This window comes from Phascolarctos cinereus, unplaced genomic scaffold (assembly GCF_003287225.1).
Source record: "Phascolarctos cinereus isolate Bilbo 61053 unplaced genomic scaffold, phaCin_HiC Scaffold_726;HRSCAF=1367, whole genome shotgun sequence".
NCBI classification, from domain to species: Eukaryota; Metazoa; Chordata; class Mammalia; order Diprotodontia; family Phascolarctidae; genus Phascolarctos; species Phascolarctos cinereus.
The window spans coordinates 120,789,048-120,812,814 of record NW_027556098.1 but is presented as its reverse complement, the minus strand read 5'-3'; the positions used below and the strand labels follow the sequence as shown (position 1 = coordinate 120,812,814).

At 41.4% G+C, this 23,767-nt stretch overlaps 1 protein-coding gene across 1 annotated transcript in view; it reads right to left on the bottom strand.

The window, feature by feature from the left end:
• Positions 1-23,203, bottom strand: part of LOC110208182 (lactotransferrin-like) — a 34,361-nt gene extending 11,158 nt beyond the window's left edge. The window contains exons 1-11 of the mRNA XM_020986065.2: positions 23,050-23,203; positions 18,123-18,286; positions 16,037-16,145; positions 13,792-13,980; positions 12,640-12,784; positions 10,811-10,866; positions 9,715-9,893; positions 5,334-5,502; positions 3,069-3,232; positions 966-1,056; positions 408-461 (exon numbers count right to left, since the gene is read on the bottom strand). Of these exons, the coding sequence (XP_020841724.1) occupies positions 408-461; positions 966-1,056; positions 3,069-3,232; positions 5,334-5,502; positions 9,715-9,893; positions 10,811-10,866; positions 12,640-12,784; positions 13,792-13,980; positions 16,037-16,145; positions 18,123-18,286; positions 23,050-23,092 (1,363 nt within the window). The 5' untranslated portion in view covers positions 23,093-23,203. The remainder of the gene's footprint in view (positions 1-407; positions 462-965; positions 1,057-3,068; positions 3,233-5,333; positions 5,503-9,714; positions 9,894-10,810; positions 10,867-12,639; positions 12,785-13,791; positions 13,981-16,036; positions 16,146-18,122; positions 18,287-23,049) is intronic.
• Positions 23,204-23,767: the final 564 nt, after the last annotated feature.

Genomic DNA, 23,767 nt, shown 5'->3' with positions numbered 1-23,767 from the left:
TTGTCTCAGATGAGAAACTTGGCATTTAATCCTGGCTATTTGAATGCACACGGATTGGTTTTTACCATTTTCTAAGCAAAAACACCTATAAGTTTGATCCCCTTCTCAGCCTGCTGCAGGGCTAATAAGAATGAACCCCAAGCAGGGACTGTTCCACATCTTAAAATCTATAGGAACATATGCAATCTTCCAGTGACTCTTTGCAAATGACCTTATGGGGTTTTTTCTTTTTTTTTTTTTAAGTGTGAGAATAAGTGAATTTTTGTTAATTCAAAAAAACTTAATTAAAAAAAAAAAGCCTGACCTTGGCTTCCTACCATTTCATCTGCTGGAGTTCCTTTGTAGTTTTGCTTTTTATAATAACAGAAATTTTCCTTCCATCCCTGGAATCATCAATTCAGACTCACCCTCAGCAGGCTTATTCTCACAATCAGGCCCATGGCTCTCTGAATTCTTAGGTGCTGAAAGAATAAAGAAGACAAAGGAGCGTGTCATCTTCCATCTGCATTCACGAAATATCAAGTCTTCTGAAGTAGAAGTGCTTATCCCATTGCAATGTTATCCCCTTAAGAAGAATCTTTAATTCTCCCCAGTTCAGAATAACACGGAAAAGTGAAAATGCATCTTCTCTCAGCCAAAGGCCCTTCCATTTGGGGCCCACCCTTAGAATGTGTGGATAACTGAGGCTCTTTCCTTTCTTGCCTTTTGACCATTTCAGGACATCTTAGCATAGCAAGAAGACATGGTATTTGACCTTAGTGTATACGACAAGGGGCTAACCTGAGCTGTCTCCATTATCTTGGAGCTGTAAATATTTAAATGATTATTAGTCATACTGTTTTATCCCTTTGATATTTCTCACCCTTCTTCCACCTAAAAAAATCCCTAGTGGGAGCTATGTGCACAATCTTTTGTCCAGAGTCCAGAGAGAGTCAAGCACAAGGAGAAATTTTCCCTTTACTTACTATAGTTCTCGACCAGGACAGGCACCAGCCCACACTTGCCAGCGACATAGACATATCCTCCATCAATGCTCATGGCATCAGCTTCCCCTTTCTGTAGGAGCAAAGCAAATCATTACCAAAACATTTGGACTGGCCCCTGTTCCTCTTAGCCTAGTAGCACTCCATCAGAACTGCTGCAGTACATGCTCACTGACAGGGGTGACTGAGTACGGAGGGGGAAGAAGGGAGGAGATAGATGGAAGTCCAGGAATTTAGATGGAGTTTGACACCAGAAAATTATCTTGGATGTTAATCTCATACAGAAGGCAATCAGGGAGGAAAATAATAGCTCGCATTTGTATAGCATTTTATGGTTTTTTATGGTTTACAAGGCATTTTCCTGACAATTCCCTGCACTAGGCAATTTTAAAATTATTATCCCCATCTTATAGATGAGATAACTAAGGACCAGAGAAGTTAACTGATCTCAAAGCTAATAGAGACTGGTCTCAAACTTACTTTCTACCATCTCAATTTTTCTGATTATTTGGCACTTCATACCTTTCTTTCACTTACCAAGGATATTAAGCTACCTGCTCTCTCTGAATATCTCACCCGATTCTCCTATGACCACCTGTACTTATTCATGAACTTTGGGATTAAGGAATGCAGCCTTTGGTTATGGAATACTTATCTCCAATATAAATTATAATATTATTAAATTATAATAGCTAATTGGCCAGTATGTGGATGAAATCCATGATAACCTTGGCCTGAAGTCAAGAAGACCTCAGTTCAAGTCTTTCTGATAGCTATGTGACCTGCTAATGGTGAACCTGAAGTGGTCACTCCAGAGGTGGAAGGAAATTTTCTGTTGTTATAAGTCACAACCTCTCTCAGCCTCATTTTCCTCATCTGTAAAACGGCAAGGAGTAGGGGATGATAATACCTGTGGCATCTATGTCCCAGAATTGCTGTGAAGCTCACTTAAGACAGCATATGTAAAATGCTTTGCACACTTGAAAGCATTGTATGTAGATGTTAGTTATGATCACTATTCGCTTCCTTAGCATGGTGCTTTTCCCTAGTTACCGCTCCCCTCCCTTGCCCTCTGTAAACATCCACTGAGAGATGGAGGCTGCAGTCTTTCACTGATCTGCAGAATTGACCTTGGCTGTCTGCAGGCTCTGATGCCATCCCTACCCCACTGGTGCAGTTCCCCACGTTGAAAGTCCCTTCTAAGGCTCCTGGCATCATAACTCTAGAGCTGGAAGGGACCTCCAAGGTCATCTAATCCAACCCCCTCCTTTTATAGAGGAGTAAGAAAGTAGATAGTCTAGGATACAACACAGGAGACCCAGCACATGACATTTTAAAATATTACTTTTTATAAGTGTACATGTTTTATTACAAGAAAATCCCACTCTCCTTGGCATGGTAGAGGTGGTTCTAAGTCAAGCTATGCATGTTACATTGAAGGCTCTGACTCTTTGGTGAGCAGTAACACATCTTCATAGGCACACAAAATGAAAGAAAACATGCTTCCATTGAGGCAGGGGGTGAAGTTTTCAAACATTACCTACAGAGTACAGATTCTTTATTTCTGTCCATGGGAGGAGGCTAACAGTGAACCAGGGGTGCTTAAAGAGACTCAGGTTTTCTTCTCAAGCAGATTCCCATGAGCACCAAAAGGCATTCGTATATTAGTCTGGCTGACGGCTCCATTGAAGCATGAAGAAAGGCACTCAGTTGAGTGACAGCCAGAACGGCTTGTCTAAATAATGGCAGCCATACACTTAGCTCCTGGGAAGTTGGTGTTCAATGTAATTCCCTAACATAGCAACCCAGACTCAGCAGAAATATTGTTATTATTATTATTCACCATCTTCCTTCTCCATTAGGAAATTCTTACTTTTAATTACAGGAGTTTAGGGTTAGACAATACTTTCAATATCACTTGGGCAAAGCCCTTCACTTTACAAGCAAGGAAACTGAGTCCCAGTGAGCCAAGCAGCTTGTTCAGGGTCATACAACTGGTAAGTAGTAGAGCCATAACTAGAACCCAGATCCTCTAGTCTGAAGAATCCCAAACACTGGTACTGTACCAAAATGAGAGCTACCTACCATTATCTTGACAATGCATTCTTCAGAGTTTTCTCCCACTTCACACGCAATGACTCCATTACTGAACACGCTCCATTTGTCGCATACTTTCTTTTCCTCATTGTTTACTGTGCACCACTTCACCTTCTTGTCTCCTAAAGAATGGAGCTTGTCTAGGGCATGCCCTGAGAAGAGAAGTCAGAGTTTGGCCTACTAATCAACGCTTAAAATGCACTATGAAAATGCTTGAGCTGTGGTCAGTGAAAGATGAAATGACTAAGAAAACGAAGGTTTGATTTTCTGAGCTTATTGATTCATTAAATAACGTATGGTAATTGCCCAACTAACCAGTACCAGACTCCTCAGCTTAGGCCTGGACCCCAAATACAGGGAGAGACAGACTTTTCTATATGAAAAACAATTATTCCAATAAGGCCAATTCATTAAAAGGAAACAATACAACATTATGTCATCTAATTTCTAATTAGATGAAAGAGTAGGGATTTTCCAAGTTGCAAAGGGAAGAGCAAACAGGTACAATTCCTCGAAATCAGAAAAAGAAGTGTCCCACTCCCCCCAAGTGTAAACAATCAAAGGAACGTGGAAATAATAACTAATTGATCAGAATGGGGCCAGTTTTCAGATAAGACACATGAGCTGCTTGAGTTTGTAATTGTAAGAAAAATTGTAAGAAAACTCCTTGCATCAATCTTTGGATCTGACTGGGTTCTGGTCTGCATGACCTGTGTCCTTGGTTAAGGGTCTCTGAGAGGCAAGGGAAGGTGGTCCAGCTTCCCAGTCACACAGGGCTAAGTTCAAACAAAACTACTCTCCCAATTCCCACAATTGAATCAACTTTTCTCACAAGATAGAAGTTGGACTAGACCCATAACTGAATAGGAAGGGAACTGAACTAGATCTAGAATTGAGTCAAAAGATGGAGTCGTTGTAGTTTATTCAGTTCCCACAATTAACCATTTTCTGTCCTCATCCCCTTAATTCCCTCAATTTCCTTAGAGTTGGAGTCTCTAGCATTAAAAGGAGGTTATCATTCATCCAGTAACCAGAAGAACTCTTTCAATTCTTTTAACACCCAGGAACTCAGGAGATTGTGGATAATCAAAAAACAAAACCAAAGTATGCCAGGAGCTTCCTTTCTAAATACTTCCTAATTAGCTGATGTGACCTGGCCTTTCAAGGACTTCCCTACATGACTCTGGGAGTCATTTTCCTTCAATGGCCTCCATTTTCACATCTTTAAAATGAGGGAAACAAATATATGATCTCTAAGGTCTCTTCTATTCTTGAAATTCTCAGATACATGATCAGATTCTCAAATATATGATCTCTCGAATACATGAATATATATTATTAAATATATATGATCAAGTATATGATCTTCTAAAAACATGATATATTCATGTCATATGTATTCATACATCACATGTTCGTCATATATGATGCATATTGATATATATATATATATATACATTTCTAAGGTCCCTTTTTTCCTCAAAATTCTGATATATGATCAGATTCTCAAATATATGATCTCTGTATAGATGAATATATATGCTCAAATATATATGCTCAAGTATATCATCTCTCAAATATATGATATATTCATATATCATATATATTTATACATCATGTATATTCATCATATATTCATATATATTGTTTCTGTGGTCCCTTCTATCACTGAAATTCTCTGATATATGATCAGATTCTCAAATATATGATCTCTCAAATAAATGAATGTATATTCTCAAATATATGACCTCTAAGGGGTCCCTTCTATCTCTTGACATTCTCTGATTCTGTACTTCCTTAGTGATGTCAGCTTGGAACTGTGGTGGGTAGGAAGATTTCCTGACAACTTGGACTAAGGATCATAAATATGATTGGGGAGGAATGTTCTGAAAATTTCCTCTGTGCCAAGCAAAATAGCCTCACAATATGGTTCTTGAAATGTTTGCCATTGTCCTTCATTCGAAAAAAATCCTCTAAAAGGCTATCAGAGTCAGGTGACAAATACTGAGAACCGTCTGGTCTTAACAGTTGGCCTGTGGGAGACCAGCCGTTTAACCCCTCTGAGACTCCATTTCTCCATTTTATCAATTGCCACAGATTATTAGAAAGTGCTATGGAATTCTCAAAGGGCCAAATGCCTGGAAGTGTTATGATGTCTTACAATGCCTGAGACTGAGTTAGAATCATGGCCTACCCCACATGCTGACATCAGACTGCTTGGGCCCACCTGATAGGACCAGAGTCTCTGCTTACCTTTAATAGGTTTAATGGCCTGGATGTATTGGTATCCCAGGTACAGTTCATAGTCCATCTTTGGAGGGACCCTCAAAAGCCTGTTGGCAGTGTCCTTAAAGAGCAGGTCTTTTCCATGTTGGGAAGCAAATAGATTGAATTTCTCTGATTTGCCCTTTCCAAAATTTTCCTATTCATGGAAAAAAAGAATCACGAATGAAAACTGCTAACAAGGAAAGAGGTAACCCAGTGTTTGGGGCCTTTCCTCTCTTCTCTCACTCATTGACCTAACCTGCTCCCATGCTTTGGATTATCATCTCTATGCCGTTGGCTCACCAATCTCTATATCCAGCCCTAATCTCTCTTGAGCTCCAATCTTTTTCTTTCATCACTAACTCTCTATTCAAGTTTCATAAGAATTTCAGACTCAAAACAGAACTCGTGGCCTTGTCCCACACACCCATTTTTTGTTAAATTTCCCCATTTCAGTCCAGGGCTCCATCATCCTGCCAGGTTCACAACTTTGGAGATTTCCTCAGCTCCTCACTTCCTCCACCCCCAACTTTTACAATCCCTGCTTAATCTTGTGATCTTCACAGCCTCTCCCATATGCATCCTCTTGTTTCCTCTTCATTTAGACCACTTCGTTTCAGGCCCTCATAACCTCTCCCCTGTATTATTGAAAAGCTTCCTAATTGGTCTCCCTGTCACTTTTCTCTTTCCTCTCCAAGATATTGTTCTCATAGCAGTCAATGTGATGTTGCTAAAGCCCAATGTTGACAATGTTACTCTTCCCTACTCAAGAAACTCCAATGACTGTCTATCCCCACTAGGAGCCAAATATAAACTCTATGACATAAAGGCCTTCCCATGCTGGCCTCCACCTACCTTTCCAGCCTAATTACACATTGCTCCTTTTCACCCACTCCATGGTCCAAACTGGTTCTTTTGCTGTTCTTAAGACAGAACACGCCATCTTCCCTTGCCATGTCCACTTGCCTGGAATCCACTCTTTCTCCACCCCCTGTCTCTTAGAATCCCTTGTTTCCTCCTAGATTCAGCTCAAGTGCCACCTTCTATATAAAATCTAAGCCTAACCCCCTCTCAGCTGCTGTTCACCATTCCCATATGTTGTTATTGTTCAATCATTTTCAGTCTTGTCCCGCTTGGATTTTTCTTGGCAAGGGTACTGAAGTGGTTTGTCATTTCCTTCTCTAGCTCATTTTACAGATGAGGAAACTGAGGCAAATAGGGTTAAATGACTTGCCCAGGGTCATACAGCTGTGAAGTGTCTCAGGCTAGATTTGAACTCAGGAAGATGAATCTTCCTGACTTTAGGCCCCAGCACTTTATCCACTGTACCACCTAGCCTGTCTCCCATATGACCTTGTATCTATTTTATGTATGTTTTATGTAAACCTATGTATGTATGTACTTTGTCTTTATGTCCCTAGCACCTAGCATTGTGCCTGGAACAAAGCAGGCACACTATAAATGATTGTTGATTGATTGATTGACTGATTAAAGGAACAAAGAAAATTAGCCTAGGAAAAGTGAACAGAAGCCATGAGGCAAAAAACAACAGGTCAAGTGGGAGAAGGAATTTCTAACTAAAATCTGTTGTGGAATTAGGATTCAAGACCAAAAAGACCCTAGACCTATTATTTTATTATACTTCTAGAAGATTGTGCAGAGACCTAATGGCAAATTAGATATAGCTATTGGACTACTGGAAAGGGCAGAGGGAACTTTACATTCATCTGGCAAATGAAAATGCTTGAAGGAAGCATGTTTCTCAGAGTAACTGATAACATCCTGTGATCCATTTATATTTAACCTCTTTTTTGGAATATCTCAGTCATCTCTCCCAACCCCAGGGCTGTTAAGCATCAGTGATTCCATCTTATATGCCTCATATTCTTGTCTACTTTGTATGCCTCCATTAATCTCTCAGTTCTATCTATCTCCATTTATCTTATCCAAGACTTTCATTTGATTGTTTTTCTTTTAAAGTATATAAGAATGTGCGCCCTAGAGCAGTTGGGTGAGAAATATTTTCTCAGTTCTTTTCTCTTTGAAAAATGCTCTCCCTTCTGATCATAAACAACTTTGATTATGTTGAGAATCATAGCTCTTGATCAATTCTTCCAAAATGTTCACAAAGGGAATGTAGTGGCAGCATTGGACTTGGTGTCAGGAAGAACAGAGTTCAAATCTGGCCTCAGATATGTAGTAGTCGTATGGCCTTGGGCAAGTCATTTAACCTCTGTTCACCTCAGTTTCCTCATCTGTAAAATGAGGATGGTTTCTAAGTGGTGCAGTAGATACAGTGTTGGGCCTGGAGTCAAGAAGACTCATCTTCTTGAGTTCAAATCTGTCCTCCGACACTTACTAACAGTGTGACTCTGTTTGCCTCAGTTTCCTCATCTGTCAAATGAGCTGGAGAAGGAAATGTATCTCCAGTACTTCTGCCAAGAAAACCCCAAATGGGGTCACAAAAGGTCAGACATGACTGAAACAAGTGAACAACAACAAATGAGATGAATAATAGCTTTGCCCTCACAGGGTTGTTGTGAGAAACAAATGAGATAATAATTGCAAAGCATTTTGCTAAAATAGACAAAAGTTAGAAAACCCGGATTGAGGTCTAGCTTCTGTTAAACCTCTCTGAGCATCAGGTTTAAAATGGAGACGGGACAGCTAGATGGCGCAGTGGATAGAGCACTGGCCCTGGCGTCAGGAGGACCTGAGTTCAAATCCAGCCTCAGACACTTGACACTCACTAGCTGTGTGACTCTGGGCAAGTCACTTAACCCCAATTGCCTCCCCAAAAAAGAAAAAAAAAATAGAGACAGTAACATCTATCCAGGCCACCTCGCAGGGTTATTAATAAGAATCAAAGAACCAATAATAACCAATGCTGAGATACCCCCTTGCAAGGCACAAAAGCATTTTCCACATAATTTCTCTTGTGATCCTCAAAACCTCCCTGTAGAGGGTAGAGAATGCCAGTGTTATGTCCATTTTACAAACAAAGAAATTGAAGCTCATAAAGTGCAGCAACTTGCCTAAGGTCACCCTGCCAGTTAGTGACAGAGACAGGAAATAACTTCCGAATCTAAATTGAGTTAATTTTCCCATCACATTGTATTTTCTTAAGGAATAAGGAGATAATGGACATAAACATGCTTTGTAAACTGTAATGTGCTGCGCTGGGTCATGTGTTTATAGTTTCAAAGATCTAATGTGCTGAGAGGAACCTCAGGGCCAACAGGTCCAATATTCCCAATTTACAGATGGGAAAATTGAGGACTAAAGAGATGAAATGCCCATGGGGGAGTGGGAAGACAGAATTTAAACACAGGCCCTCTAAGCCCAGAACCGATGCTCTTTGCACACACTGCAGTGTCATGGTGCTTATTTCTCTGACAGACTTTGGTGGAAGGAACAAAATTGCCAGAATTTAAAAGGATTTAAAGAACAGCAAATAAGAACATAATGAAAACTTAGCAGAAGGAAAAGATAATCAATAGTCATGTGAAAAAATGCGCTACATCAGTAATAATTAGAGAGATGAAAATTTAAACAGCTCTGAGGTATCGCCTCACACTGATCAGATTGGCTAAGACAATAAAAGCAAAATGGCAAACGCTGAAGGGGCTGTGGGAAAACAAGCACACTAAGCTGTGAACTAGTTCAGTCATCCTAGAAAGCAATTTGGAGCGGTCCAGAACTGTGCACATTAAACTCTGAGTTCCCTTTCACCCAGCAATGCCATTACTAAGTTTATACCCCAAAAAGATCCAAGAAAAAGGGCCAACATGTACACAAATATTTATAGCACCTCTCTTTGTCATGGCAAAGAATTGGACACTGAGGGGGTGCCTATCAACTGGGGAATGGCCAGACATGTCATGGCATATGAATGTGATGGAATACTATTGTGCTGTAAAAAATGTATGAAGGGGATGGTTTCAGAAAAACCTGGGAAGATTTGTAGGAACTGATGTAAATAGAAGAGAGCAGAAGCAGGAGAACTTTCTACACAGTAACAGCAATATGATAAAGATAATCAACTGGGAAAGACTTAGTAAATCTGATCATGCAATGACCCACCACAGCTCCAAAGGACTCATGATGAAAAATGCTATCTACCTACAGATAGAAAGCTGATAGACTCAGAGTGCAGGTTGAAGCCTATTTTTTTCCTCTTCCTTTCTTTTTCTGTTTTTGCATGGCTAATGCAGAAATGAGTTTTGCATGACTTCATATTTGTAATGAGTTTTACAGTTCTTGCCATCTCAATGGGTGAGGGAGGGGAAGGGCAGAGGGACAGAATTTAGAACTGAAAATAAAATAAAATTGAATTTTTAAAAAAAGAGGAAAAGAAGATGGCCAATACCTGTGCAATGGAGAGGAGATTCCAGATCAGATCCTCCTTGCCATTCACATTTCGGGCCACGACAGCATGAGCAGGGATCTTGGCCAGGTTGCAGTCCCTGTACTGTTCCACAGGCTTCCTTGTGTTATCAGGGCACAGCAGTTCATAATTTTCTTTTTCAGCCTCAGCTGGAAGGTTCTCTGCAAGAAGAAGCAAAAAACTCAAATGAGTAGGGCCCCAAGGATGAATCCATGCCCCATGAACTCTAAGTTTTCTTGAATCAGTGTCTCAGCATCATCTCTTGGAAGGTTGAACCTGGCGAGACTAGTGAGGCCAGATCTACTATAGAAGAATCTCAGCCAGAATGAGCATTTATTAAGCTTCTACTGTGTGCAATGCACTATGATAAGCATTAAATGAGATACATATTTTGAATAAAAGCAAAAGATCAAGAGGAAGAAGAAATCTCAGACTAAAATCTATAGTATAATCAGAATTCTAGGCCAAAGAGATGCTAAGCAGACTATTTTGTCGTGGTTCTAGAATCTTGGCAAGTTACAAATTAGATATCGTCTTCCTGAAGGACCAGGATTTCCCATGAGAAATCTTGCATGTACTACTTGGCTCTAATCAACTATCCATTAACATTTTACCTTTTTTTCAGAACATCCCAACAATCTTCCTCCCACCTACCTCCCGTCCCCTGCCATCCTCAGCTGTTCATTCTCAGCAATTCCACCTTTCACGTCTCATATTTTTGTCTACTTTGTATGGTCCTTACTCTGAAGGACATTACAGTCTAGCAGGGTGACCAGGCATCAAGGTGGGCAACTTTAATCTACAAGTACTAGGGTGTGGGTAAGGACGTAGATGGAAAGGTTAATAATCAGTGAAAGAGAGACCCAGAAGAGTCCAGTGCGGAGAATTCCACCTATCTTCCAACAGATGGTAAATGGCATAACCATAGACCATTATGAACTAACTTTTTAAAATTCTCTTCAGAAGAGGGTTCTAAGAAAGAACACAAGAGCAGGAAATAGAAAGAACAAGACTGAGGTTAGGCTATGAACAATGCTTAGAGTAATGGGGAGCTGGGCTTCTCTACCCTGGTACTTACCCAACACAGTTGTGTGCTTGACAAAACTCACATCACCGGTACCATCCTTCAGGCATCTAGGAAAAAGGGAAATCAAGAGAAGCATTAATAGCTTATCCTATGCTTTCCTGAAGCCCTCACAGAAATAGAAGCATATGGAGGATTTCCAGAGCAAGAGAACATCTGGTCCACCTGAGGTTCATAAGGTCACACAGGTAGGAAGGTTTAGAGCCGTGATTCATAGGTCCCCAAGCCCTTCCAGCACATGTAACCCAATTCAGCACTATGAACGAATCCTATTGATATATGAAGCTCAACTGCAGTTAAGGGAAAGGTCCCACTTATTGTAGATCTAGAACTGGAAAGAACTTTAGAAATGATTGACTCCAACCTCCTATCCTGAATACGAAGAGCCTGAGGCCTAACTAAAGTGACTTGCCTCAGGTCTTATAAGTAGTAAAAGTGAGAGAGTCAGGATTCAGACTGGAGTCTTCTGACTCCAAATCCAGTTCTCTTCCCACTGGGCCAAGGAGACTTCTTGCATCCTGCCATGACTGGTTGGCTATTGTTTTAAAGGTATCGGTCTAGTCTTCTAACGTGACACCACAGCACACAGAACGGTGGGCCTGGAGTCAGGAGAACTCTTCCTGATTTCAAATCTGGCCTCAGACACTTAATAGCTATTCGACCCTGGGCAAGTCACTTCACCCTGTTTGCCTCAGTTTCCTCATCTGTAAAATGAGCTGGAAAAGGAAATGTCAAACTATGCCAGTATCTCTCCCAAGTAGAGCCCAAATGGGGTCACGAGGCAGATACTTAAATGACTAAACAACTAATCTTCCCATCCCAATCCAATGTTCCTTCTGTGAGCTCCTCGAAGGTAAATTCTACCTCTCAGTCCCTAACCCAAGGCTGGGCATTCAGCATATAACTAATATCCAGGGGAGTATTAACTACAGAGGGGGTTCAGATACTGACCCAAGATTCTGCCATCCCTCATATTTTGCTGGGCGTTCAGCCAAAAAGGGGTGTGTGTGTGTGTGTGTGTGTGTGTGTGTGTGTGTGTGTATTTAAGTAAAAGCAATTTAAGAGACTCTAACATGAAAGAGAAATACTTCACATCTTCTGGGAGCCTCAGGCTAGCTGATTAGAGTTAAAAATCCATTTTTTTGTTCCTTTTTTGGTGAGCATAGGTAATTTGGCCCTGATTGACAGAGAAAAGCTCTACTCTAGAGCTCTGCTGCACTAGTGTGAGGCAAAACAGCAGGAGAGGGAACTACTGAGAGGGAAACACCCATTTCAGAAATCTAGTAGAGGTGGACAGCCAGGAGGGATAATCAGAAGGGCCCTAGAGGCCAGCTCACATTGGCCCATAGGGAAAAGAAAGTCTTTTTTTCAATAGGTCAGACTGTGAGCCAGGGGTGGAGGACTTTTTTTCATAAGTAGTCAGGCCTTCTCTAATGACCCAGGGACTGCTGAATACTAGAGAACTTTCTCAGTCAGGCTCTTTGTCTTCCTCCAGTTCAGGGCTAGACTAGGCCCCAGAAACTGAAAGAACCAGCAACAACAATAATAATAATAGTCCCTCTGCAAAGTGATTTACATAAATTAACCTCATTTGAACAAAAGTAGAGGTGACTATAGAAGGAGGGACTGAAGCACAACCTACTTGCTTTCCTGCCCAACTTCTTTGGGAATCCAAAGATGGGTTGATAGTTGAAGGTCAGGATGGTTGAAGCTAAGAAGCGGCTGTTGATGGGTCCCAAGAAAATCACAGGGGTTGGGGAGAATGTTCACAGACCTACTGATGCTTAAAGTTTTACTGGAGTTATGGGAAGGGTTCAACTTACTGGAAGGCTCCTGAGTAACCAAAATAAGGTTCTCTATCTGAGCAGGCACACTTGTCGCCACCTTTTCCAGCACACAAAGAACACAATTTAGGATTCTTCCCTGAAGCACAGGGAACACAGCTGCCAGAGAAGAACCTGGCCACAGCTATGGAGAGAAAGAAACACAGGCTGAGCAGTGTGAGGGGCATGTAGGGGGACACATAGAAACAAGGCGTTAGTCCAAAGAGTGTTTTCCAGGCCATCTCTCCTCCCAAAAGACATATCAATAGTGATCTGCATGAACAGAGTGATCTCAACCACTTGCTTTTCACTTTGGATAAATGAGTCCACAAGAAGGTGTTCTCTCCCCAGTGCCACCTAGCTGTCCCCCAAAGCACAGTTTTCAATCACAGAAAGAAAGCTACAACCCCAGACTTTTCCTCATTCCTATTCATCCAGATAACCTTTTCTGAAAATTTTACATAAAATTTACCTTTCATTCAACACATGCGTCCAGATTTCGCATACTAGATAAAATAAAGATTGCTGATGATTGATGACAACATAAATAATGTTTTCTACTGTTGCCACTGATAAATGATCATCCTCATTGTTATTGTTTGCTTCAGTGTGCCAGTTTCTAATGTGTGCAGTGAATATATGTGTGTAATGAATGTAGAACATGGGAAAGTGGATCTAAAATTGGCCTCTGATATTTTACTTGATTGCACATGTATAAACTGTATCAGATTACTTACTGTCTCAGAGAGGAGGAAAGGAAGGGAGGAATAGAATTTGGAATTTGGAAACCTTTTTTAAAATGTTTAAAATTATTTTAACATGTAATTGGGGGAGGGGAATAAAATATTTTTTTAAAAGAAAGAAAAAGAAAATTGGCTCAGAAAGACCTGGGTTCAAGGTCTTGCCATGTACAGTCAAGTCTCTTAAACTCTCAATGCCCCCAGCACCTTGAGCCTGAGCTGATAAGCTACTGTTTCCTCTGCATTCAGTAGAAAAAGTTCCCCTCTGAGAATTCATTTTGCTGCTGAAATCACAGATCTAGTGGAGAGAGGGGAGAAGGAAGGGAATGGAGAGAGGAGGGGGGAGAACTAATAATAATACTGCAGCTAGAAGCCACTACATTCGGAGTACTCACTGTACTTGCCAGCTTACCATCTTCTATAGGTTCTGGTGGTCCTTCCCAGTCCAACAATCCAAGTGCATATAATGTCCCCACAGGCACGACCCACCCAGCTGACCTGGCCAGGCCAGTGTGGCAGGACTTCTTGCCTTTGAGGTCCTTGATGTTGAAATCAGTTCCTTTCTTCACAACAGCTACAGCAAAGTACTGAGACAGAGGAGCTAGGAGATAGAAGAAACAGGAAGATTCTCAGATAGGAGCCAAAGCCACTCTACACTCTGCTGATCTCCTAAGGGGTGGGGAGATCCCAGGAAATCTCTGATCTTGGGCTTGGATCTGGTGATGAGTAGAAGGAAGAATTTGAAAACTCTTATAAAACTTTACATATGTGTGTGTGTATATATTATATGTATACACACACATATATATGTGTCATTTCACATATATACATACACGTACACATATACATATGTAGTATATAAACATATAAAGAAGTCTTATAAAATACAAAATAATGAAGGCAAAATGAGCAGAACCAAGAGAACATTGTATATAGTAACAGCAACATTGTTTTAAGAAAGACTTTGAGGGAAAATTGGAACACTAACACATTGTTGGTGGAGTTGTGAAATGATACAACCATTTTGGAGAACAATTTGGAACTACGCCCAAAGGGCTACAAAAATGTGCATACCCTTTGATCCAGCAATAGCACTTCTAGGGCTATATCCCAAAGAGATCAAACAAATGGGAAAAGGACCCCCATGTACAAAAATATTCATAGCAGCTCTTTTTGTGGTGGCAAAGAATTGGAAATTGAGAGGATGCCCATCAATTGGGGAATGGCTGAGCAAGTTGTGGTATAGGAATGTAATGGAATACTATTGTGCTATAAGAAATGATGAACAGGCTGACTTCAGAAAAACCTGGGAAGATTTATATGGTCTGATGCTGAGTGAAGTGAGCAGAACCAAGAGGATTTTGTACACAATAACAGCCACGTTATATGATGACTAATATTGTTAAACTGAACCCTTCTCAGCATTACGAGGATCTAAGACATCTGCAGAGGCCTCGGGATGGAAAATGCTGTCCACATCCAAAGAAAGAACTATGGAAGTCGAATCGCTATCACTTATTTTCACCTTCTGTTGAGTTTTGTTTCATCTTTCTGATGGTTCCTCCTATAGGTTTTAATTTTTACTTACAACCTCACTAATGTGAAAATTTGCTTAATGGGTATGTAAATGTAAAGCCTATATCAGATTGTGAGCCGTCTTGGGGGGGGGGAGGAAAAGGGAGAAAAATTTTCATCTCAAAAGCATATGGAAAAAAAAATTTTTTAAATAGAAATAAAAAAAGAAGGAAAAAAAAGACTTTGAGCAAATAAATTATTTTGACTATTAGAAATACCTAAATTAACCATAAGATATATGAAGAAAGAGGCTATCTGCATCTAGAGAAAGAACTGATAAAGAGAAGTATATTAGAAAAATTTTATATATATACATTATATGTGTGTGTGTGTGTATGTGTATTTGTGTATAATAGTGGCCATCTTGTGAGTGGAAAAGAAGAAAAAATAGAAATTTACATGAAAACTTCACTGTATAAATAAAAGGAATAGCAAGTTATACATAGTAGATTTGTAGTTTCATGTGCAATCATCTTTTTATTATACTATGTTATAGAAATATTTGTTTTATTCCATAAATTAAAAAATAAAAGAACTTTTTTAAAAGAGAAAAAATTCTTCTTTGACTGGTATAAGAGAAAATAATCAAAGCTCCCTTTTCAAACCATTAAATGCTGGGAATTTTTCCATTCAGGCAAATGAGTGGCTAGGAAAAGGCTCTAGTTCACATTTGCCAACTCTACAGTCTCTTCTCAGGCAATTTCCCAGCTAAAATCTCTATATTGTTTTGGTAACCAGCATGATGTCTGTTACTGATATTTTTTTCCTTTCTCCTCCTTACACCACAGGTTTGAATTCTTCAGAGCCAAAAGCACATAGAGAAAATAAGTTTAGGGGGTAGAAATGTATGAGGGAGAGGGGGCATTGTTTATATAAGGGCCTCTGCTATAATAAGGGAATTTCTGGAAGTTTTGTCCCACAGCCGAAGCCCAATCTCTCACTGTCATCAATGGCCTCTCTTGAGAATAACACAAATGTCCATTTCTGGACTTTCAGGGTTGGGTTCTTTCAGCATCCCAAGAGCTGTCAGAATCCTTTGTGCTGGCTTGGGAGCCAACATGTCCAGGTCAAGGAGAACTCACCTGTTTCAGTACCATAGTCTTCAGCAGCGACAGGTTTCAGATTGTAGGGTACCAGACCTGCTTCATAGATCAAACCACCATCAATAGTCACAGCATCAGCTTCATTTTCCTGAAAGCGATGAGTGTAAACAGCGCTGAAGTCCCTTACCTCTCAATAAGAACAGTATGAACACATGAAAGGGATAGTTTTGGCAGGAAATCGTAGAAAAACTATGACTAGAAAAACCTTCACAAAGCCACATTGTCTTTTACCTGCCGTGGAGACAGCTGATGGCTGAGTGGATAAAGTCCTGGGCCTGGAGTCAGAAAGAGTTCAAATCTGGCTTTAGATATTTACTAGCTGTGTGGCCCCAGGGCAAGTGACTAAACCCCTGTCTGCCTCAGTTTACTCAACTGTAAAATAGGAATAATAACAACACCTATTTCTCAGGGTTGTTTCGAGGATCAAAAGTGCTTAACACAGCAGGGATTTAATAAATTCTTAGTTCCTTTCTACCTTCCTTGGAACATAATAGTAGATAAACATGCCAAAAGTTCTGTCTCTCATTAAATGAAAAAAAAAATCCCTCTCATTCTCCCTCCCTGCCTGTAATTGCCCTTCCTTTCATTCAAACAGTATTTGCCAAGCCCTTCCTAATGAAAAATGGCCATAGATTTATATTAATTTTATTTAGTCTCTACCCTCAAGAAGTCTACAGAAAGCAAGCTGGATATGGAATCAGAAGCCAAAATTTGTGTTCAAATCCTGGCTCTTCCACTTACTGTGGGACCTTAGGCAAAGCATTTGACCTCTCTGGGCCTCAGTGTCCTCATCTGTAAAATGAGGGGGTTGGATTAGGTAACCTTTAAGGTTCCTCTTTGTCCTAAATCTATAAGCCATGAAAACTGATATCAGTAAGTGAGTAGGAGTGGGGCAGACTCCCTTTCATTTGTACATCCATTGAATAATTATTCACCAGCCACACACTCTGAAGTCAAAGGGCCTAGGTTCAGATCCCAGCTCTGCTATAAGCTATCTGGCTGACCTTGGGCAATCTTGCTTAATCTCTCTAGGGTTTTCTCATCTGAAAAAAAAAAGGGAGGGGGAGCTAAACTAGGGTGACCTCAGAGGTGCCTTCCAGATTCAAATCTATGATTCTATGATCTTTTCCCATTTGTACTTGAATTTTACATTCACCTAGGTTTCCTCCACCCCTAGAAGATTGTCTTGAGGAATGACTGAGGGAAGAGAGAAAGAAAGGAAGAAAGAAAAAAGGAAGGAAGGAAGGAAGGAACGAAAGGAAGGAAAGAAGGTGATAAATAAATGAATGAATGGTCACCTGGTAGCTGAGTTCCAGGTAATGAGCATCACTGCGCTGATCTAGGCTGTCTCAGCAGGCAGGCAGGCAGCCAGTCACTGGGCCCTCACTCAGCTGAAGCCCTTCCAGCTTGGCAGGCCTTGTCAAAGCTTACCCTTTGCTGGCATAGCCTTAAAAAACCAGGGTCTCTTCCATGCCAATACAAGGCAGCAACAGAGATGGTATGTATTTTATTTTAAAAAATAATTGAGCTGCCATTGCAGTTGTCATTTCCGGATTTTATTTTTCTTTCCTCCTCTATTTTCCAGTCAGCTGCTTTCTCAGCATTGCAAGAAATTTTGTCTCCCTTCCAGGCTCCCTTTGGGAAAAGCACTTTTCCGGAATAACTGAGCACTAAGAATTTCTTTGGGGCAGCTAGGTGGCGCCATAATGCACAGAGTACTAAGCCTGCAATCAGGAAGATGCATTATCCTGAGTTCAACTGTGACCTCAGACTTTTACTATGTGACCCTGGGTAAGTCACTTCACAGTTTGCCTCAGTTTCCTTGTATGTCAAATGATCTGGAGAAGGAAATAGCAAACCACTCCAGTAGTTTCTGCCAAGAAAATCCCAAATGGCCTTATGAAGAGTCAGATATGACTGAAACAACTGAAGGGAGGTACCAGGGTAATGAAACAAACTAAGAGAGTTGGGGAAGAGCAGAATGAACATTCCTCCACTGTCCCTCAGGCAGACAATCACACACCCTCCACCACACCACTACCGCTAAGGAGGGCTTGTGACCTACCGAGATCGCCTTGACACAATCCATGTGGGAAGTTTTCTTTATACAGGCCAGACCGGGATGGTTGATAGACTTCATGGCCTCTTTGAATTCATTGCATTTCTTCAGCTCGTTTTCCGATATGACACACCATCTTACTTGCTGTTCTGTAGAAGCCAGGCACAGCCCTAAAGGAGAAAAGCCAGAGGGGAATGAGCTCATGGCCACACTCCCCTCCGTCAACCAGACACAGAGGAGGTGCCCCTGTCCCGGGTCCTGATTTTGCTGCAGTCATCTTCCAGGAAGGAACACAGAGGAACAAGACCTCCAGTGCCTGCATACAGGATGGGAAGCTGTCCCCACCAAATAGAAACCAAGGCAAGCAGCGCATCAGGCTAGTCGTCTGCTCTCAATTATCCAGGGCACAAGCTCTCATTCCCAAGATGCCTCCCCTTTCCTTCCCATCACCTTGGAAGCTAGTAGAGAAGGACCTAAGGGATGGAAAGAAAAAGACAATTACCCTTCCCTCACTGTTACTTTATTCCTCATATGTGGCCCTGTTTTGGGGGGGTGGGGAGAAGGGTTGTGTTTTGTTAGTGCTGATGTTGCTACTATTTTTTCACAAAGTCTTTCAGCATGATGCATAACATAGGATTACAAATGAAACCAACTGTATTGAATACAGGCAAAGAAAAGAAAAATTTGTAAACCCCAGATTAAGAACCTTTGACTTAGGGGCACCTAAGTGGCTCAGTGGATAGTCAGCGGATAGTCTTCCTGGAGTCAGGAAGACCTGAGTTCAAATCCAGCCCCAGACACTTATTAGCTGTGTGACCTTGGGCAAATCACTTAACCCTGATTGCCTTTTTTTAAAAAATGTGATTTATAGAGAGGTTCAAATCAGCTTTATTGATGTGTTAAGTCAGCACTTCCAAGATCCATGGTTTCCTAAGAAGTAACCCTCTCTTCATTTTCTTTTATTTTTTTTGGAGGCAACTGGGTTTAAGTGACTTGCCCAGGGTCACACAGCTACCTTACTTCATTTTCAAAACCCTTTTTATATCTCCCTATCCTTCCAGCCTCTCCACACCTAGCTGGCCTGCAGTTTAGGTTTTACTAATGGTTTAGTAAAAAGAACACTTGATTTGGAGTTGGAAGAACTGGATTCAAATACAACCGCTACTACTTATGATCTGTGTGTTTCTGGGCAAGTCATTTAACTTTCCTTAAGTTCCATGTCTATAAAATAAGGGAGTTGAACTAGATGCTTCTAACACCCAAACCAAAATACATGTCAGTTATTCTTACTTTGATCTAAGGTCCCTTCCACCTCTAAAGTCATAACTTTGTGGTCCTAGAACAGCACTGAAACCATACTTGAAGACTTCCCAGCTTTGTAGGACTCGCCAGGTTTTGAACTGGCCCACATTGTCTTTGGGAAGCTAGGGTCACCTTCATGTCAAGATGAAGCATCAGAGGAGGACTTTAGTGGATGGAATAACCTGTGCATTATAGCCACCGAGGGCAGCTGAATGCAAAGGAGATAGAGCACCAAGCCTGGAGTCTAAGAAGACCTGAGTTCAAATCCGCCCTCAGACACTTAACTAGCTGTGTGACCCTGGGCAAATCACTTCACCCTGTTTGCCTCAGTTTCCTCATCTGTAAAATGAGCTGGAGAAGGAAATAACAAACCACTCCAGTATCTTTGCCAAGAAAACCCCAAATGGGGTTACAGAGAGTTGGACATGATGGAAGAACAACAAGGGAATACCAGCACAGCAGCTTACAGGAAATATATTCAAAGTATATTTTACAAATATGCAGAAAACCAAAACACAAAGTCTGGGAATTTGTTAGATATGGATTGAAATATCCCATGAAACATCCCAAGGGATCTTTGCCCAGGGGCAGCAAGGCGGTGCAGTGGATAGAGAACGGGCCCTGAAGTCAGGAGGACCTGAGTTCAAATCCAGCCTCAGACCAAACACTTGACACTTACTAGCTATGTGACCCTGGGCAAGTCACTTAACCCCAAATGCCTAAAAAAAAAATCTTTGCCTTCATGAGAAGTGTCCTCACACAGTTCTTCCCAGAATGAATGGGTTTTTGCAGCTGAAGTGTCTTCATCTGCAAAATGTGAGAGGTTGGGCAAGATCTCTAAGGTATCTTAAAGGATCTGAAGGTCTGTACCATTCAAACTCCTTTGCTGAGCATTTAAATTCCTTCACAGCCTAGCTCTCCCTCACCTTTCCAGACTTACTAAGTATTACTTCCCTTCAAGCACTCTTCCTTCCAGCCAGTCTTGCCTTCTTGCCATTCTCATATATAATGTTCCGTCTCCTGCATCTGCACAGGCTGTCCTTCCCGCCTGGAACGTCCCTCCTCCTCCCCCCTTTGTCTCTTAAAATCTCTCCTTCACCTCAAAACTAGGCTCAAGTGCCATGTTCTACATTAGGCATTTCCTTATTCCCCCAAACTTAACCTAATGTGTCATGTGTTTCACATAGATTTAGACCTGGGAGAGACTTTGAATGAAATTAACTCCAACAGCTTCATTTTATAGGGAGGGAAACTGAGGCCCAGAGAAATGAAGTAACCCTCCTCCCTCCCCCAAGGTCACATGTAAAGTAAGTGCCAGAGCCGGGAGGAACCCAAGTCCTTTGATTTTTATTCCAAAGGTCTTTCCTCTATATCAGAGTCAGTCCTTCAATACTAGAATTTAGAACTTAGTTATCTAGAATTGTTAGTTAAAATGAGAAGCTATTTTGATGGCTGGGGTGAGCCCCTCTCCTGCTTTGTCCTATTTCTCTCCACAAGAGCCCCTGGCTTCCATGGAAGCACCAGAGGGGATTTGCGGGGATCTCTGTTTCATCCCTCCCTGGGGCAGTTCCACCCCATTCTTCCCATTCAATTAAGGCTTTTTCCTACTTAAAGGATTTGCTAAGAGGCAGTGTGATTTTGTTGTGGTTTGTCCTTCATTCTCCAAGACAACCATGATTTAGAGAGCTGGCCTCAGAAAACAAGACCTGGTTCAATTGCTGAGCTTTTCCCCTCCTCCCAGATGGTTCTGTCCTCCCCTCTGAGAGTTGGCCTGTCTCAACTCTATATCTGTCGTGTATTTGCTGTATCACATTTGGAACTAAAGGGCCGAAACTTCCATTTGGGTGATTGGCAAAAGCAAAAGCAATGCAGGGGAAAGAGGAGTATTTTGAGATCCTGTAAGCAGGAAACAAAAGGAGCAAAGAGTTATTTGGAAAACTCACTATCCCAGTAACTTTCCAAACAAAATCAATCCCTCAACAAGCACTTATTAAGTGCCTACTGTGTGCCAGTCATTGTCTAAATCAGCCATGGGGATTTTAAAAAAGGCAACAATATTTCCTACTCTCAAGGAGCCCTAAGTGGCAGCCACTGACTCACACCAGTTAGTGTGTTGTCTCTCTGTTAGAATGTAAGCTCCTTGATGGCAGGAGCTCATAGGCTCTTGTATTTCTATCCTCAGTGCTTGGCATACAGTATGCACTTAGTAAATGCTTGTTAAGTGATTGATATAAAATTCTATTAATAGGGCATTAACAAGGAAAGAGGACACTGGTGTCCATCAGAATCTGGAGAACCAAACTGAGAGGGGAGCTCCTAGGGCTTTGTTATGAAAAATGGTAAAGCACCATCACCCTTTTATTGCTCCTAAACATCTGCCTTCAGCCCTCTAGGGAGGCCTTGTAACAAGAAGCCAAGTAGCTGTTTTCGTGCCTTAGCTTTCCTCCAACTCAGTCTCTCCCTCCAAGACTCAGTTTCCTCACAGCTACAAAATGAAGGGATCTGACTAGATCTATGGCTCTTAATCAGGGGCTAGGGAAGTTGTTTTTTTAAATGTCTGGATGACTCTATATTGACATAATCAGCTTCCTTGGTTATCAAATATGTATTTACTTATCAAATATATTTTATTTTATGCATTTAAAAAATTATTCTCAGAAAGGATCCATAGGTTTCACCAGACTTCCAAAGGGGTCCCCATCACAAAAAAGGTTAAGAACCCCTGTACTAAATGGTCTTTAAGATACCTTCTAGATCTAAAGTTATGATCTCAGATCTAAAGTTTTTATCTCAGGATCTGCATTTGGGAACAAGAGTTCCACATCCTCCTAAAGCAGGTTATATTTATTATTGACTGCTGAAGTGTTGATCAGGAAACCTCAAATAACCTCTGTATTTCTATCAGGTCCTCCTTTTATAAAATAACCTTGTGAAGTATGTCTCCCACCCCCTTCAAATAAGCTGTGCGATCCTGGCCAAACTATTTAGCCTCTCTGGGCCTCAGTTTCTTTATCTGTAAGATGAGGGGGTTTTGAAGACCTCATAGGTCACTTGCAACTTTCTAAATGTCCTGGTGGCTCAGTGTTAGAGTAAGGAAAACCTGAGTTGAAATTCTATCTCAGACCTTCATAGAAGTATGTCTATTAGTAAGCCCCTTACCCTTCTCTGGGCCTTAAGTTCCTCATCTATAAGATGGAGATCATAATAGCACCCATCTCACAGGACAGCTCTGAGGATCAAACCTTAAAATGCTATATAAATGCTGGCTTGATTATTATTATTTTAAAATTATCATTATTGTTATTATATCTACAAGGGTAGCAGATCAAGATCTCAAGACTGCACTCACAGACAGTGTAACCCCAGGACTGATTAATCTCTCTTCCATGCCAGGTATGGGTCTGTCTCATTCACATTTTATTTTGTGAAGACAGGGATGGGAATCCAATTCCTGACACCCTCCAATGTGCTAGTGGCCTCAGAGAAAGCTCACACTAGGAGATATGCAGAGGGCTACCACGGACCCTGGACTTACTCGCAAAGAATGGGCAGGGATAACTACCCCCACCCCACCCCAAAATTGAACCTGGCATTCCCCTTCTAAATCAATAGCCATTCAGTGGTCACTTACCTATTATCCCGAAGGATAATAAGGTGGAGAAAGTGAGTTTCATTTCTTTGTTGGTTCTGGGCCTGGAAGCAAGGGGGTGGTGGGGCTTCTATCACAGAATGACCCCCTGGATTCTGTGATGGCTTCTTAGCTGTTCTCCTGGTCCTTTTATAGAGAAACAGGAGCTGTGTTAGCAGAATCAGTGACCTAACAGTGTTTGTCCTTCCTTGTTGCCCAATAGCCACTCAGCCACCTTCTTCTCCCTCTTCCCTTTTCCCTCCCCCTGCCCCCTCCCCCCTCCTCCCTCCCCCCTCTCCCCTCCTCCCTCCTCCTTTCCCTTCCCCTGCCCTCCTCTGATCATTGCATTTTCAGGAAGGCTTGGGCTCTGTTACAGCACTGCAGGGCAGAGCCAGGGGAAGGAATGCTGATTAATGGGGTTGGGGCTGGAGGAGAAGGAATAAGGAAAAGTAGCAGATGTTTTGTGAGGACCTCTTGTGGTTAAGCACTTCAGGGGGGACATACACTATGGCTGCTGGAGAGAAACCCACACTGGAGGTCAGCTTGACCAGAATCAAAGTGGGAAAGGCCATTTCCTGCTGTAACAACCCCCTTTTAAGGATAATGGGTGAGAAGCAGCTTGTGTGTGTCACTGATTAAACCCCAAATTTGGGATCTTGTCTCCTTCACTACTGCTTTTATCTTGAAAGTCATTTGGTCCAATGCCTTCATTTTATAAATG